Source organism: Nematolebias whitei, chromosome 5 (genome assembly GCF_014905685.2).
Source record: "Nematolebias whitei isolate Nwh7 chromosome 5, NemWhi1, whole genome shotgun sequence".
Taxonomy (NCBI): Eukaryota; Metazoa; Chordata; class Actinopteri; order Cyprinodontiformes; family Rivulidae; genus Nematolebias; species Nematolebias whitei.
In genome coordinates, this window is record NC_056502.1 from 35296035 (window position 1) to 35311102 (window position 15068).

Below are 15068 nucleotides of genomic sequence, written 5' to 3' on the forward strand. Positions count from 1 at the left end.
GGATGGATGGATGGATGGATGGATGGATGGATGGATGGACGGACGGACGGATGGACAGATGGACGGATGACTTTGAACCTGCTTACAATAAGGTGGTATGATCGGAGGTGCTCAGTAAGGTGGGCTGCAGCACAGCTCTCTGCAGGTATTTAACTTCATTAGCTCCATTTGCTGACATGCCTACTGGATTGATTGACAGGTCCCATCTTGGATCCGACTCGTGGGAAAATAAATAAGAGCTGAAAAAAAAAAAGTCTTATGACTTTATTCTCGTAACCTTGAGACTTTATTCAACTTTAATCTCATAATACTAGGACTTTATTCTCGTAATTTTATGGCTTTTACTTTTTTTTTTCTAGCATAGCAATGAAAAATGTTTTTTCTTAGCGTGTCCCTAAAGGTCCATCGTAAATTTGAATCATGTTTTCAAACCAAAAAGAAACAGAGGAAGCTTATTCTGGGTTTTAAAATGTCACACTCTGTATAACCTTAATCTTAGCACCGTCAAACTGGTTGACCCACTGCCTTAAATGACTGAGTTTGTTGCAGCTACTCAGACTGATGAAGTCCTTTGGATGAAAGATGAAACGTTTTAACAAAAAAGGAAACCATCCGGAGGACCTGACCTACCTTTGTTGGACACTCTGTATAGCTTTGATTTTAGAAATAACGCTGTTACATAGAAAACATGTACACATGCAAAATTTACAATTAGACTAAAAAGCTACTAAAACTGAATTTGCAACCAGATTTTCATTTAAATAACTGCACTGCTAAAAAATTGCTACCTGACACAGCATCATAATATAAAAAGAGCAGAATATTCATTTTTGTTCATAAGACAAGTCATTTTCAAACTGACTGTGGAGATGGACATCGCCCGTTTCTCCAAACTAGGAATGCACCGACTGGAGGAAACTGGAAGTAGCACACAAAACGTCATTAACTCTCTAATACAACTCCAAAATTACTAAACTGTTCTCTTATTAAATTATTTAACAGTTTAAGCCAATTAAATGGTGTTTTGAATTACAACACAATATTACCCAAGACTTTCTAGCATAACAAAGCATCAGTTTAGTGAATGTTGGCCGTAATTGCAAGGTAGTCGTTTCCCCAAAACTATAATATCAAAGAGGACAGAGAAAAGAAGAAGTGTAATAAGGTCCAGTGCCAGTCTGCTTTAGTCCGGATGGCCTGAGAGCAGGGATTAAACTGTGGAATGGCAGCATCCTGCCCAGAATCGATTGATCATCATTTGACTCACTGAATGCAGGAAGCCACTGGGATTGTTGGGTTTTTTTCCCCCACTAGCTTCTTTCCAGCATCTGAAGAGGAAAAGTAATCCAATCCCACCAGGAAGCCCAACACTCACTAAATCTCAAAGACAAAGATGCATGTTGTTCAGGTTCTGACTGCATCCCAAGCACTAGTTGGGTGCAATGATTATTTGAATGGCTTTCTTGTGCAGCGCCTTCTAAAGGTGATTTAAAGCAATTTGAAAAGCAAAATATTATAAAAAATCTGCATGATAATAATCAAAATATCCAGCTGATAAGTGCAACACCTGTAAAGATCAAAGAATTGCTGACCAAGATAACTTGTAAACACAATTTATGATAAAAAAAAATTAAAATAAAATAAAAATTGTGTCGCAAAAACAAAATTTTTTAAACGGCAATATCCAGCATTATGATAGAAGTAAAATCTAACTCAGCTCAACATTCCTGTCATTGAGTAAGCTGGTCTAAAGCCCCCTACACAGTGAGAGATGGCTTACTACGTAAAATAAAGAGCTGAACATACCTTTGCAAGCTCTTCATGAGTGTACCAACAAACAGTGAACTCCCAAACAAAGGACAAACTTCGGCAGGTCAGAGACATTTTGAGCATGGACCTCCATAGCAAAGTTTTGTTGTTCATCATGGTGACAACTTTCAGAACCCTGGCTCTAGTGTGAGGGAATAAGGTGGCAGCATAACCATAATGTGAGGCCTGGCATGGTGTTTGACAATCTGAAGCAGTCTTGGCCATGTTGACCTCGTACTGCAATTAAGCTTTGATCGTAACAGGGTCATGAAAACAGAGTATGATACTCATGCCGCAGTGTCATCCCAGCGTGGTGTGACCTTCCTGTGCAGTGATTCACAACCATTTTGTCCTTAGAGCATCTCTCGTTTTGCAACAGAAAAGCTACATTCCCTCCACACACAGGTGTGCACATACAAACATCATATACAGTAATTTACAGATTTATATTAATAAGTGATACTTTTCAATATCGTGTTTGTTTCCATAAAAACTAAGCACCACTTGACAAGGCCCTGTTCAGAAAAGAAATGTCAGGATTTAGAACGGGTTGTTATACAAGATGGTGCTACAGGTAAAGCACCATCATACTGTATGATTAGAACTTTGTGTTTGGGCAGTCTGAATCAAACAGCTATTTATTTTAGTATTGTTCTCTTGGATTTGTGTTTTATTCAGCTTTAAGACGAGTTCATCACAAGCAGGGATTAAATTACTGTATTTTTCGCTGTATAAGTTGCGTTTTTTTTTTGTTTGTTTTTTTTGGCATCATTTGCGTGCCCTGCGACTTGTACTTGTATGCCGAAGTGACACGTTTATGGATTTTTTCCTCATATTTATAAACCAATTTTTGGTTGAGACTGTAGTATGCTAAGGCTAGGTTAGCTTGGTTAGCTTATAGCTCCACTACAGTCAATTTTTAATAAAGGGTTCTCACTTTTTCGAGCTACTTGACAGATATGTGACAGAGGTACTGTGTTGTCGATGGTTTAATCAGTGACATGTGAGACGTTAATTTTCTTTGACCCATCAAAATAAATGTGGTCATTTATTAACAGAATCAAAATTTAACATCAAAACATTGTACATTTGATTATTCTGATCGGCTCCGATTAATAAAACTTGGCACGTTTTACTTAATAAAAACAACAGACATTTCTGAAGATATCTGGATTAATTACTGGCAAGATAGAAGTTTAAAGATGGGAAATGAAGGAGTTTAAATGGAGAGAAAATGATGGATGAGGAAAGTGTGTTGACAAGGAATGGCACCCTTCATCCGACCCCAGCTCAGCCCCAGTACACTCGGTAGTACCTTTGCAGAAGATAGGTCAGCTCCGGTACGGAGTTCCATTTCAACGCTACCTTTCAGCGTCTCCTTAGGATGGCTGAGAATCGTCCGAAGTAGTGACGGTACTCCGTTCAACAAACACGCTCATCTCCCGGGTGAACTCACAGCGAGCTGCGAGTCTGTCAGAGGTTCCACTCAGATGTGGAAGGCTCCATAATCCCAACTAGACTCGGAAGAACTCCTAGGAACTCCAGCCGAACTCCATCAGAACCAGAAGAAGTCGCGGAACCAACCAACCAACTTTCTCACTTCAGAACTTCTGTTCTCCAGCACTCGAACTTCTCCGAACTAGAACTGACTGTTCCAGGAAGTGTCAACTTTTAAAGAGTTCTGCTCCCGGTCACTTTCAGCAAGTCCTGATTGGTTGAAGGAACCAACAGGGGTGTGGTTTTAGTGACGTCAGAGGGTCATTACAAGTCAGAAAACAACGGAGATGTTTAGGAACGGTTAGTTACAGACGAGAAAATATTTTGGAGAAATGACAGACTTACAGGTGCCAGTTTTCTTGTTTCTGTCTGAGAGGTTTAAAAACACGACAGTTCGTTCCAATAAACTTGTTTTTGACTGTCTCCGACTTTTGACCGACATCACTCTCTCATTTCAGACAGAAGATCAAAAATGCATAATTACTTTGTAAAATAGACATTTAACTTGATTTCTACTTTGAATGAGGATTAAAAAAAATCATTAATACTGTTTCACAGTTGATTTAAAATGAGTGGTTCACTTCAACATTTAAAAATGGTATGAACTAAACACACTTTTGATTATCAAGATATTGTAAAATAGTAATGATAATATAAAAAAGAGTGTTCTTTCAATTGATTAGTTCAGGATACAATTAGAAAGTCTCTGGATGAGCTAATTTGTATTTCTGGATTCAAATCAATGAAATAACAGTTCCTGTCCCATGAAGGTCTTCAGAGGCAGGTTTGACCGGAGGCCGAGTTCACTGCAAGACGTAACCGTTTTTTCATTCAGACTGAAATATTGAACACTACCATTTTTTGCCACTAGATGGCAGCAGATCAATATAGCATGCCATTGTGTCGTAATAGGCAAAAGTGGCTATTAATGACACAATCGACTTGCCATAGCCTGCCAATTTTGTTCTGCTCGCTTGGAGCAACCGTCAAAACAGCTTCGTTTCGCTGCGCAGCCCCGGCAAAATGCAGCTAAATTTGGCCATTGAAATGCATTTATTAAGTAAAGGTTCAACTGAGACACACCTTTGCTATAATGTCAAGCAAACAAATTGTTTTAGGTGCTTACCTTGTTAAATTTTCAAGAAAACAGCGTTCCTCCTTCCTGATTTCCTCCCTGTCTGCGCGCTCCCAGAGCGCTGAAGCAGCGAATACTTTTGAAATGCAGCTGATTTAACCATCAAAGTGCATTTATTAAGGAAAAGTTAGACTGACACACCTTTACTATAATTTCGAGCAAACAAATAAATTGTTTTTAAGTGTTAATCTTGTTAAATTCTTGTTAAAGTCCTACCGTGCACACTCCCACCACCGCCATTTGGCAGCCAATTTATGTTTGGCACAACACCGGCCCACATTTCCAGGTGGTCAGCGGTGTCGCATAACAAATGCAAAACATCAGCGGTGACGCACAATTGATGCAGCATATATGGCAAAGCGACATATATATGGATTTGTCCACTTTATTAGACATATTTGGACTGATGCGACTTATAGGGCGGTGCGACGTGTATGGAGGAAAATACGGTACCTTTGAAGTCAGCCAGTATTTGGCCCCCTTGAACTTTTCAACCTTTTGCCACATTTCAGGCTTCAAACATAAAGAAACAAAAAAAAAAAAATTTTTTTATGAAGAATCAACAAGTGGGACACATTGGAGAACTGGAATGAAATTTATTGGATGTGTCAAACTTTAACAAATAAACTGAAAAGTTGGGCGTGCAATTCGGCCTCTTTACTTTCAGTGCAGCTAACACTCCAGAAGTTCAGTGAGGATCTATGAATGATCCAATGTTGTCCCAAATGACTGATGATAAATAGAATCCACCTGTGTGTAATCAAGTCTCCGTATAAATGCACCTGCTCTGTGATAGTCTCAGGGTCCTGTTCAAAGCGCTGAGAGCATCATGAAGGCCAAGGAACACACCAGGCAGGTCCGAGATACTGTTGTGGAGAAGTTTAAAGCCGGATTTGGATACAAAAAGATTTCCCAAGCTTTAAACATCCCAAGGAGCACTGTGCAAGCAATCATATTGAAATGGAAGGAGTATCAGACCACTGCAAATCTACCAAGACCCGGCCGTCCCTCTAAACTTTCATCTGGAACAAGGAGAAGACTGATCAGAGATGCAGCCAAGAGGCCCATGATCGCTCTGGATGAACTGCAGAGATCTACAGCTGAGGTGGGAGATCCTGTCCATAAGACAACAATCAGTCGTACGCTGCACAAATCTGTCCTTTATAGAAGAGTGGCAAGAAGAAAGCCATTTCTCAAAGATATCCATAAAAAGTGTTGTTTAAAGTTTGTCACAAGCACCTGGGAGACACCAAACATGTGGAAGAAGGTGCTCTGGTCACATGAAACCAAAATCAAACTGTTTGGCCACAATGCAAAATGATATGTTTGGCATAAAAGCAACACAGCTCATCACTCTGAACACACCATCCCCACTGTCAAACATGGTGGTGGCAGCATCATGGTTTGGGCCTGCTTTTCATCAGCAGGGACAGGGAAGATGGTCAGAATTGATGGGAAGATGGATGGGGCCAAATACAGGACCATTCTGGAAGAAAACCTGTTTGAGTCTGCAAGAGACCTGAGACTGGGACGGAGATTTATCTTCCAACAAGACAATGATCCAAAAACATAAAGACACATCTACAATGGAATGGTTCACAAATAAACGTATCCAGGTGTTGGAATGGTCAAGTCAAAGTCCAGACCTGAATCCAATCGAGAATCTGTGGAAAGAGCTGAAAACTGCTGTTCACAAACGTTCTCCATCCAACCTCACTGAACTTGAGCTGTTTTGCAAGAAAGAATGGGCAGAATTTCAGTCTCTTCATGTGCAAAACTGATAGAGACAAACCCCGAGAGACTTGCAGCTGGAACTGCAGCAAAAGGCGGCGCTACAAAGTATTTACGCAAGAGGGCCGAATAATATTGCACGCCCCACTTTTCAGTTTTTATTTGTTAAAAAAAGTTTGACACATCCAATAAATTTCATTCCACTTCACGATTGTGTCCCACTTGTTGTCGATTCTTCACAAAAAATTAAAATTTTATATCTTTATGTTTGAAACATGAAATGTGGCAAAAGTTTGAAAAGTTCAAGGGGGCCAAATACTTTCGCAAGGCACTGTACCTTGCTATTTTTCTTGAGGTTGTGCTTTATGTCACTATTCTTCTTAATCCTGCATTGATGGTGGTCTTTACATGTGCACATCTGCTGATTAGCTTAGTTTGCTAGGAGTTGTGTCAGAGATGCTGAAAAGCTCAGTTCTTTTAGAAAGTTTTAAAATACAGACGAGGTCTGCACTTTTTCCAGGTCATTTCATTTAAACAATATTTAAGTCCCTGTAAAAAAACATCACCATATACTGTAATAAGTGGCCAGTTATGATGAGTTGAAGTTTTGAGCTTAGATTAACAGAATTGAGACACCGTGCACACAACGATGGCTAAAAACAACAGCATTGCTTGACTAAATAAATGGGAGAAAAGTAAATTAAACAAAATGAGACAAGATGTACAGATTTTAAAGTTACCAACTATTTGAAGCAATATACTTTTTTCTAAGACAGCAACGTTTGTTACTTTTCTCAGTACATGTTTGCTCACCTCTCAAATGAGAATCCCCTGCATCACTGCTCTCTACAGCAGGTAGGATACTAACTACTTTTAAGTGCTGCAAATAGACCTGCTTTAGTTTTATAATACATATCAAGTACAGTAGTCCCTCGTTTATTGAGGGGGATCCGTACCCTGAAGCCCCGCGATAAGTGAAAAACCGCAAAGTAGGATTAAGAGTACAAGTAGTAGTTTATTTTAATATTTATATACCTATAAATATTAAGGCGTTTTAAACCCTTGCTACTACTTACTAAAAGCCACGTTTAAAAGCAGACGTTTATTTTCTAAACATAACGTCTCAGTGGCTTTTAAACCCCAAAATACGTTACGGCAAAGACTGGTTCATCCCAAAGACCCAGTCCCCCGGCACAAACAGAGTAATGTTGTGTATGCTGTTCAGTGTCAGGAGGGCTGTGATCAGTCTTACATCAGGGAAACTAAACAGCCACTGGCCAAAAGGATGGCCCAGCACAGAAGATCAACATCATCAGGCCAGGACTCTGCAGTCTACACTCAACTCCAGGCCAGCGGTCACTCTTTCAGGGATGAAGATGTTCACATCCTGGACAGGGAGGAACGATGGTTTGAGAGAGGAGTAAAGGAGGCCATCTTTGTGAAAAGAAATCGTCCATCATTAAACAGGAGTGGAGGCCTCCGGGTTCAACTGTCCCCCTCTTACAATGCTGTGATTGCTAGTATCACTCAGCCCTCTGTGAATAGTAAACAGCCATCAGTGTGCTAATGATCCATTGTTAGGCTGATGGTCCTTCTTAACCATGTGATCAGCTGGTTTTGGTTGTCAGCAGCAAACTGGTTGATCCACTCTGAGAAGGTGCTATTTAAGAGACTGAGCTGAATACAGCACCTCAGACTGAGGAAGTCCTCAGGATGAGAGACAAAACTTTTCCACTTTTTTTTTTTGCTTTGTTTTGTTTTTTGTTTTTTGTTGAATGTCCAGAGGACCAGATTGAACTTTTTTGGACAGTGAGATTATGTTCATACAGTCATCCGAAAGATGGACAGAGTGCACGTTGCTGCTGCTCCTAAGAGCGCGGCCCCTTATTCTTTTAGATAGGAAAAGGGGCCATGAGGAGAGGATAGTGGTATTACAAAAAGGATCTCTTCACATCTTGTCCTCATCAGGACATGATTTAAGACATTAAAAAAAAACCTCTACCAGCAAACACATTTATAAACACATTACGTATGTGACGACATGACGGTGAGATTTGTCCATGAAGCACTTCCAGATAGCGCCACAGTCCTGATAAGATGTTGGTGTCAGTCGGTACAGCTCTGATAAGCATTCACAGAGAGAAAATTGATGTTGACCTACTTCGAAGCCAAACAGGGGAGTCAGATTCAAATAAGCCAGGCATGGGCAAACCCCAGCCAGCAGGCTGTATACGGCCCGTTGGGCATTTTAATGGGCCCGCCGAAATTGTCCAAAATTTGGACCAAACAAAAAAATATATATATTTTATATATATTTTTTTTAATATACTTTATTTTTCAGGGGTGCTGAGGTAAAATTTAGAGGTGCTTAAAGCACCCCCAAAAAGAGGTTAAAATCGCCACTGGTTCAAATTAGATTTAAAAACTGAATTTAATAGGGAAAAAAAACTGGTGTCATTTTACCTGTAGTTCCAGCATTTCCCCAGTAGAGGCGCACAACAGACACTGGCGTGTATTATGGCCTGGCCCTTTGCTCCAATTTTAGAACTCAATGTGGCTCGCGAGTCCGAAAGTTCGCCCACCCCTGAGATAAGCCATAGTTGTTGATTTTTTCAGGCAGACTTGTTATTTCTCATCAGCCTTGGTCCTGCTGGTACTTTTAATCCAAAATGGCCAGATTTGTGTGCATTTCACTGGTCCATGCTTATGAGCTCCCTCCAAGGCCGTCCCCAACATGCTGGCAGGTCCCAAAGCCATAAGTGGCCTGCGGTTCTCACAAATCACTTCCATCTTATGGTTTAGCTTGTAAATCAGCAGATTATGAGTGCTCGAAGCACAAACCAAACCTGCAGACAGGGTCGGCAGCTTTGCCATGGCCAAAACTGCTGCCGCCATCTTCTTTAATAGCCAGTAACTACGGGTGTACACCAAACTGAGGTTCTTTTGTGGCACCGACCGAACTGCGCCAGTCGGTGTATATATTGAAACGTCACTCTTCTTTCGGTGTCAAGTTTCGGTATTGGCTGTAACGTGTCACGTGGTTTCAGCCCACAGGCAGATAAAACACAGGCGTACGTGGTTACGCCCACAGACGGGGTTCACGCGTCTGTGTTGTTTTGTGAACTACTGTTGTGCTGCACGTGTCGTGTGTCCGCTAAAAAAATGCCTCCAAGATCAAAAGTGTGGCTCCATTTTCGAAAGATTGATGCCAGTAGTGCGCGTTGCAATATTTGCAAAAAAAGACATCATTGCTAAGGCTGGCAACACAACTAATTTGATGAAGCATCTTATCGTTCACGGCATCAATTTACGAGCGGAAAGTTGCTCGGTTTTTGATTGCAAGAAGACTGGGCCGCAGCTATCCTCCTCAAGTCAGCCTATGAGTGTTGGAGAGCCTGAACGGCTTGATTTAACATGCCCACCACAACCGGACTCCTCTTCCTCCGAGAACTCCGAGGACAGCTCTGTTTCTGGGATTTCAGCTGGTAAGTTTGTTAACGTTACTGCAGCTTTGTGACTGCTTAATATGAGCATTGTGCGGTGAATTAACTATCCATGTAATGCCAACTTTAAGATATCAGTGTGTAGCTGTATTTTATTTTATTAAAATACAGCTACACACTGATATTAGTGTGTAGCTAGCTGTATTTAATTTTATTAAGTTGTATTTATAAGTTGTATAAATTTATAAGTTGTGTTTTATTTTATTTTATTAACAGTTCACCTAATGTTGTTCACTGTTTGTTTTCCTCACAGGAGCCTCTGACCCTGCTGTGACAAGGACAAGACCAGTCAGCCACAGTGTGAATCCATTCACACTGGCAGAAAAAGGAAAAAATGACAAAAAAGCAAGAGGAGGCCCACAGGGCAGTCATGGGCTTTGTCGTCAAAAGTTTATTACCTTTTTCTACGGTGGAGGTACGTAACCTGGATGTTGTTGACCAGTTAAGCCTTTATCCCCAACCCTAGATAATGGTTTTTGAGCAATAACAACAACAACCATGTTATTGTTTATGTTTTGTGTTCTATGTCAACTAGGGAGCTGTTAAGAGTCCTAAACCCCAGATATCAGTCCCCCAGCAGAGACATGCTGTCAAATACACTCATACCAGCATGGTATGCAGTGGAAAAGGAAAATGTCAAGAGAGAATTGGAAGACGTCAGAGATGTGGCTGTGACCACGGATGGGTGGACCAGTGTGGCACAAGACCATTACTTGACCGTTTCAGTCCACTTTGTGAGAGAGGGCACCATGAAGGCGAAAATCCTGCATACCAGGGCAGTCTACACACCCCAGACAGGGCATGTAATAGCTGAGGAGATAGGAGATATTCTTGATGAATTCAACATAAAAGGAAAAAGTTGTTGCAATCACTGTGGACAATGCAGCTAATATGGATGTAGCAGTGAAAAAGATGAGCATTAGAAAAATTGGCTGCTTTGCCCACACTCTAAACATTGCTGCTCAAAAGCTGTACAATATACCTCTCATCTCAAAGTGGGCAGGAAGAATCCGAGCTATGGTGGTGTGGTTAAAGCGGTGCAGATTGGCTAAACCTGTCCTTAAAGACAAGCAGCGTCTTCTCGGTTAGTAGAACTCAAAGTAGACTAAACAGTGCAAAATTATATGGCTAAATACATTATTGAACTATTACTACAAATACACAACTAGTCTGACAACCACACACGTGTGTCTATCTCTAGGTCTTCCAGAACATGCTGTCATTTTAGATGTGAAGAACAGGTGGAACAGCCTCTTCCTGATGGTGGAGTGATTTCTGGAGCAGTTTCCTGCCATCCAGGCAGCGTCCATGGACCCTCGGTTAAAAAAAACAATGGAGGAGGACAGGTATTTATGGACATCGTTGATATTACCTTATTTTTTTATCAATGTGAATTCAAAAAAGTTGTAGATTTTATTAGTAAAAGAGGTTTGGCTTCTCAATTCAAAGAAATGAGAATGTGTGGGGTTCAAGCTATCAAGCTGAGCTTTAAATTATGTAGATTGCCTTATCACTAGGGCTTCGTCTGGCATCACTGTTAGTCTCAGACACACAGGAAGGAGACGAAGGAAGCAAAGCCAGTTATGTAAAAGAGAGAATCTCTCTTTTACATAACTGGCGTCGCTTCCTTCACCTCATTTTCACATCAGGAGGAATTTCAGCCATCATCACCAGTGTCTCCTGTTTGTCTGAGACCCACAAAGACCCCCAACAAACCCCTATTAGTAGTGACAAGGCAATCCACATATGATGATGTTAGCCCCACACTCCTTTCTTTGAATTGAGAAGCAAAATTCATTCAACCTTTATTTAGACAAGTAAATCCCATTGAGCCTTGTTTTCTACAAATAAAGTCCTGTTGTTTTTGGTCTAGCTAATACAACGTGTATATTTTTCTCAGACTGGAGAGACTTTCTGACGATGATTACAGAAAAGCAGAACAGTTTGTCAGAGTTATGAAGATACTCTATTCATCAACTATCTGCATCTCGGCTGAAAAGAGTCCAACTTTGGGCCAGATTCTGCCCATCTTGGAAAAACTCCAGCAACCACTTCACAGTTACTGGTGAGGACTCCTCTTTCACACAGACCATCAAGGAGAAGATTTGGGGTGACCTCTCAAAAAGATACCATGTATATAGCATAATAATCCTGTAGATTAATGTTGTTTTCATTAGACATACTGACTACTATATTGCTTTTGTCTTGCAGGATGAGAGCATCAGGCAGTTCTTGGAGGAGGGCACAGCCTTAGACCCAAGATTCAAGACAAAAGTGGCCGATGAAGTGTGGACCAGACAAGAAGAGGAGCTGATTAGTAGGATGTCACAGCAGGTGTGTGTTTATTGTTATTGATAATATTTTATTCCTCTTCCATTGTAGATCAGTTTATGACTCCCATAATCTATTGAATACAGAATAAAGGTGTAATGATCCAGGCCCAGCAGATGGAGCAGGAGCTGGAAGGGACAGCTGGCGATCATGACTCATCTGATGAAGATTCTACAGCTGCAGCTTCATTACTGGTAAAATAAAAGTAGACACCCTGCTCTGAAACCTCCCCCACCTCCATTTCATTTTCAGAACAAAATTACCTTGTTGGCATCTACTCTGTCTTTATTTTTCCTCCTCCTTCTGTTTCCAGAAGAAGCCAAAGCTCTCTGGCATCGAAGAGCTATTTGCCGAAGAGGACATGGCAATTGAAACAAGAGAAGAAAACACTTGTAGCACCACATAGAAGATTCAGGAGGAAATGAAGCAGTGCAGAAGTTTGCCAACAACCCGAAGCTCTGTGAATCCAGTGACCTGGTGGTGAAATGTGAGGGACAAAATGCCATTGTTATCAGACTTGGCAACCAGGTATCTCTGTGTGCAAGCATCATCCACACCGTCAGAGCGAACATTTTCCACTGCTGGAGACACCATCAGCCAGGAGCGGGCCTGTTTGTGTCCAGAGAAGGCAGACATGCTGATTTTTCTGAAGAAAAACTGTTAAATGAAAAAGGTCCTCCTCAGTGTGTAGCAGTGAGCATTACACACCGACATGTCTGGTTTGCAATAGTTCTTTGACCTGGAAATTATTTGTTTATTTTTTTGTAAGAAAACTACTTGAAATAGAAAAATACCAAAAAATACAACTCGAGATTTGTACTGTAATCTGCAACATAATTTTATTCATGTTAGAATTGATGTTATTCATAAAATTGGTACCGAAAAAAGAACTGTTCAGGAACTGACACCGAAGGTACAGATACCAATTTTTTTGGAAAGGTACCCAGCCCTACCAATAACATAGCTATCTGCCGGTGCCCAAAAGCAGAAACCCTGCATCATGATTCCAATATCTTCAGTGTCCTCCTGAGACAATAAGGAAAGGCACATCAGATCCATGACATATCCTGCCACATGCATTTCAGTGGGGCATGAGGGCTCTCCAGGACCCTGTCGCTTAGTTGGAAAAACTATCGATTGCATTGAAAGTCCAGTTGATCAGATCCACAACCAGCGTTTCCCCTACCATTATACAAGCAGGGTGCCCCACCCCATCAACAGAACTGAGCACCCCGCCTACTAAACCAAACTTGTCCCCCCCACCCAGCACCGACATAGCACTAAGCTAGCAGACCATAATACAGACTCTACCTTAAAAGCTAAAGGCGCCTCTTCCTTCATGCTGAACACCCCCCGCCTCCGCTCAAAAACTGTTGGTACAAGCTGCGCTCAGACATGTCTCCGTCCCCCACCCCATCAACAAAAATCATGGATGAGATGAACACCCCGCCATGGCAAGTTAACAAGGGGAAACACCGATGACCGTAGTTTACGTTTCAGAAGATTTATAAATAGAAGCTCTGATACACAGACAGAGAGAGCAGGAGGACGACGGGAGAGGGAAGAAATGCGTCCGTCTTGCATGAGAGCGAGTGAAGAAAAAAAAAGCCAAAAAAGCAGAGATTTGACACGCTGCAGGAAGAAGCTTCTCCTGCAGCTGTGAGATGCACACAGGTGCAGCAAGTGCAAAATAAGTTAAAATATTAACTTTAAATAAAAATTTCATGCTGACCGTGCGTCTCATCCATCAATCAGCCAATTGTGTGTCATGTCCAATCTTACTTTGAAAAACCGTGACAGAGTCTGCGAAAAACGAACCGTGAAGTAGTGAGGGACTACTGTATATTATATGGAACCACTATTACACCAATATATTGCTGTACAATTAAACTCCCTGCTGGGAGTTCGTGGTTTATACTCAGAACTAAGAAAACACTATCTCAGAGATGCTGCCTCCCAGTTTTCTTTGATAATTTTACTAGTTTGGCTCAGGCCTAAACTCCTGAAAATTTCTATCAAATTTAACATGTTTACTAAAATATTCTACCTATTACCCCATCTTGGTGTATTGAAGACCTTGACTATTGTTAAAAATTAAAACCTGCCTCACTTGACCTTGGACTTGTGAGATCATAATGTTGCTGCTCAAAACTATAACCCATGTCCACATGCTTAATGTGAAAAATATATTTAAACCAGTTTAACCACAACATTAAAACAAATGTAAAAAAAAGAAACAACAGTCAGCACAGAAAAATGTTAATGGTTTGTAAAACTAAATTGTCTACTTTTATGTTTTGGATTCAGACATTTAGTAGTAAAACTGCACCGTAAAAGTAGCAAAATCCCCAAAATACAGAATTTATTTTAGGAAGTCCCCATGAAGAGGTTTCCTAAATCTCATGTACAGTATCATTTATTATTTAGGAGCAATGTGGTTTGGTGGTGTAAAACCTAATAATAGTTTTGAGGAATTCAACAGAAGAAAGAATCACAAGCCAAACCAACAAGTCTCTAAAGGCACCTCCTCAAATCATCTTGAGGCAACGCATCAATCAGAACCTCCACAGTCGGTGGCAAATACACTCAGCAGCCATAAAACTCACCAGATCAAGCAGCAAACTGGGTCAAAACCAGAAATGCTTTCCTTAGTAAACCCAAGCCTTTGTCATTGTCTCATAAAACGTTAAAGTTTGAGTAAACCTTTGAAGGAATGCATACTGCTCACCACTAGGCAAGAGCCAATAACCTGTTTCAAGGTATATAAAGGTGTTAAAAAAAGTGTCAGAATATTCCATCACTATATCATGATTATGATTTAAATTACCTGAAATGAGACAACAGTTTTTGCATTTCTTTCTACCCTTCTATGAAAGTTTCTTATAGCCTTCATTCATTTGTGTAAGGGGGAACTCCCCAAAACTGTTATTCTATGCTTTTCTATTCTAATGAAAGAAATTATATATATATATATATATACATATATATATATACATATATACATATATATATATATATATACATATATACATATATACATATATATATATATATATACATAT

General features: G+C 40.5%; 1 protein-coding gene across 1 annotated transcript in view; it reads right to left on the reverse strand.

The window, feature by feature from the left end:
- LOC119410392 (vacuolar protein sorting-associated protein 13B) overlaps positions 1 to 2034 on the reverse strand; it is a 98388-nt gene extending 96354 nt beyond the window's left edge. Inside the window, exon 1 of the mRNA XM_037677303.1 lies at positions 1807 to 2034. Coding sequence (XP_037533231.1) covers positions 1807 to 2034 — 228 coding nt within the window. The remainder of the gene's footprint in view (positions 1 to 1806) is intronic.
- Between the last annotated feature and the right edge of the window lie 13034 nt (positions 2035 to 15068).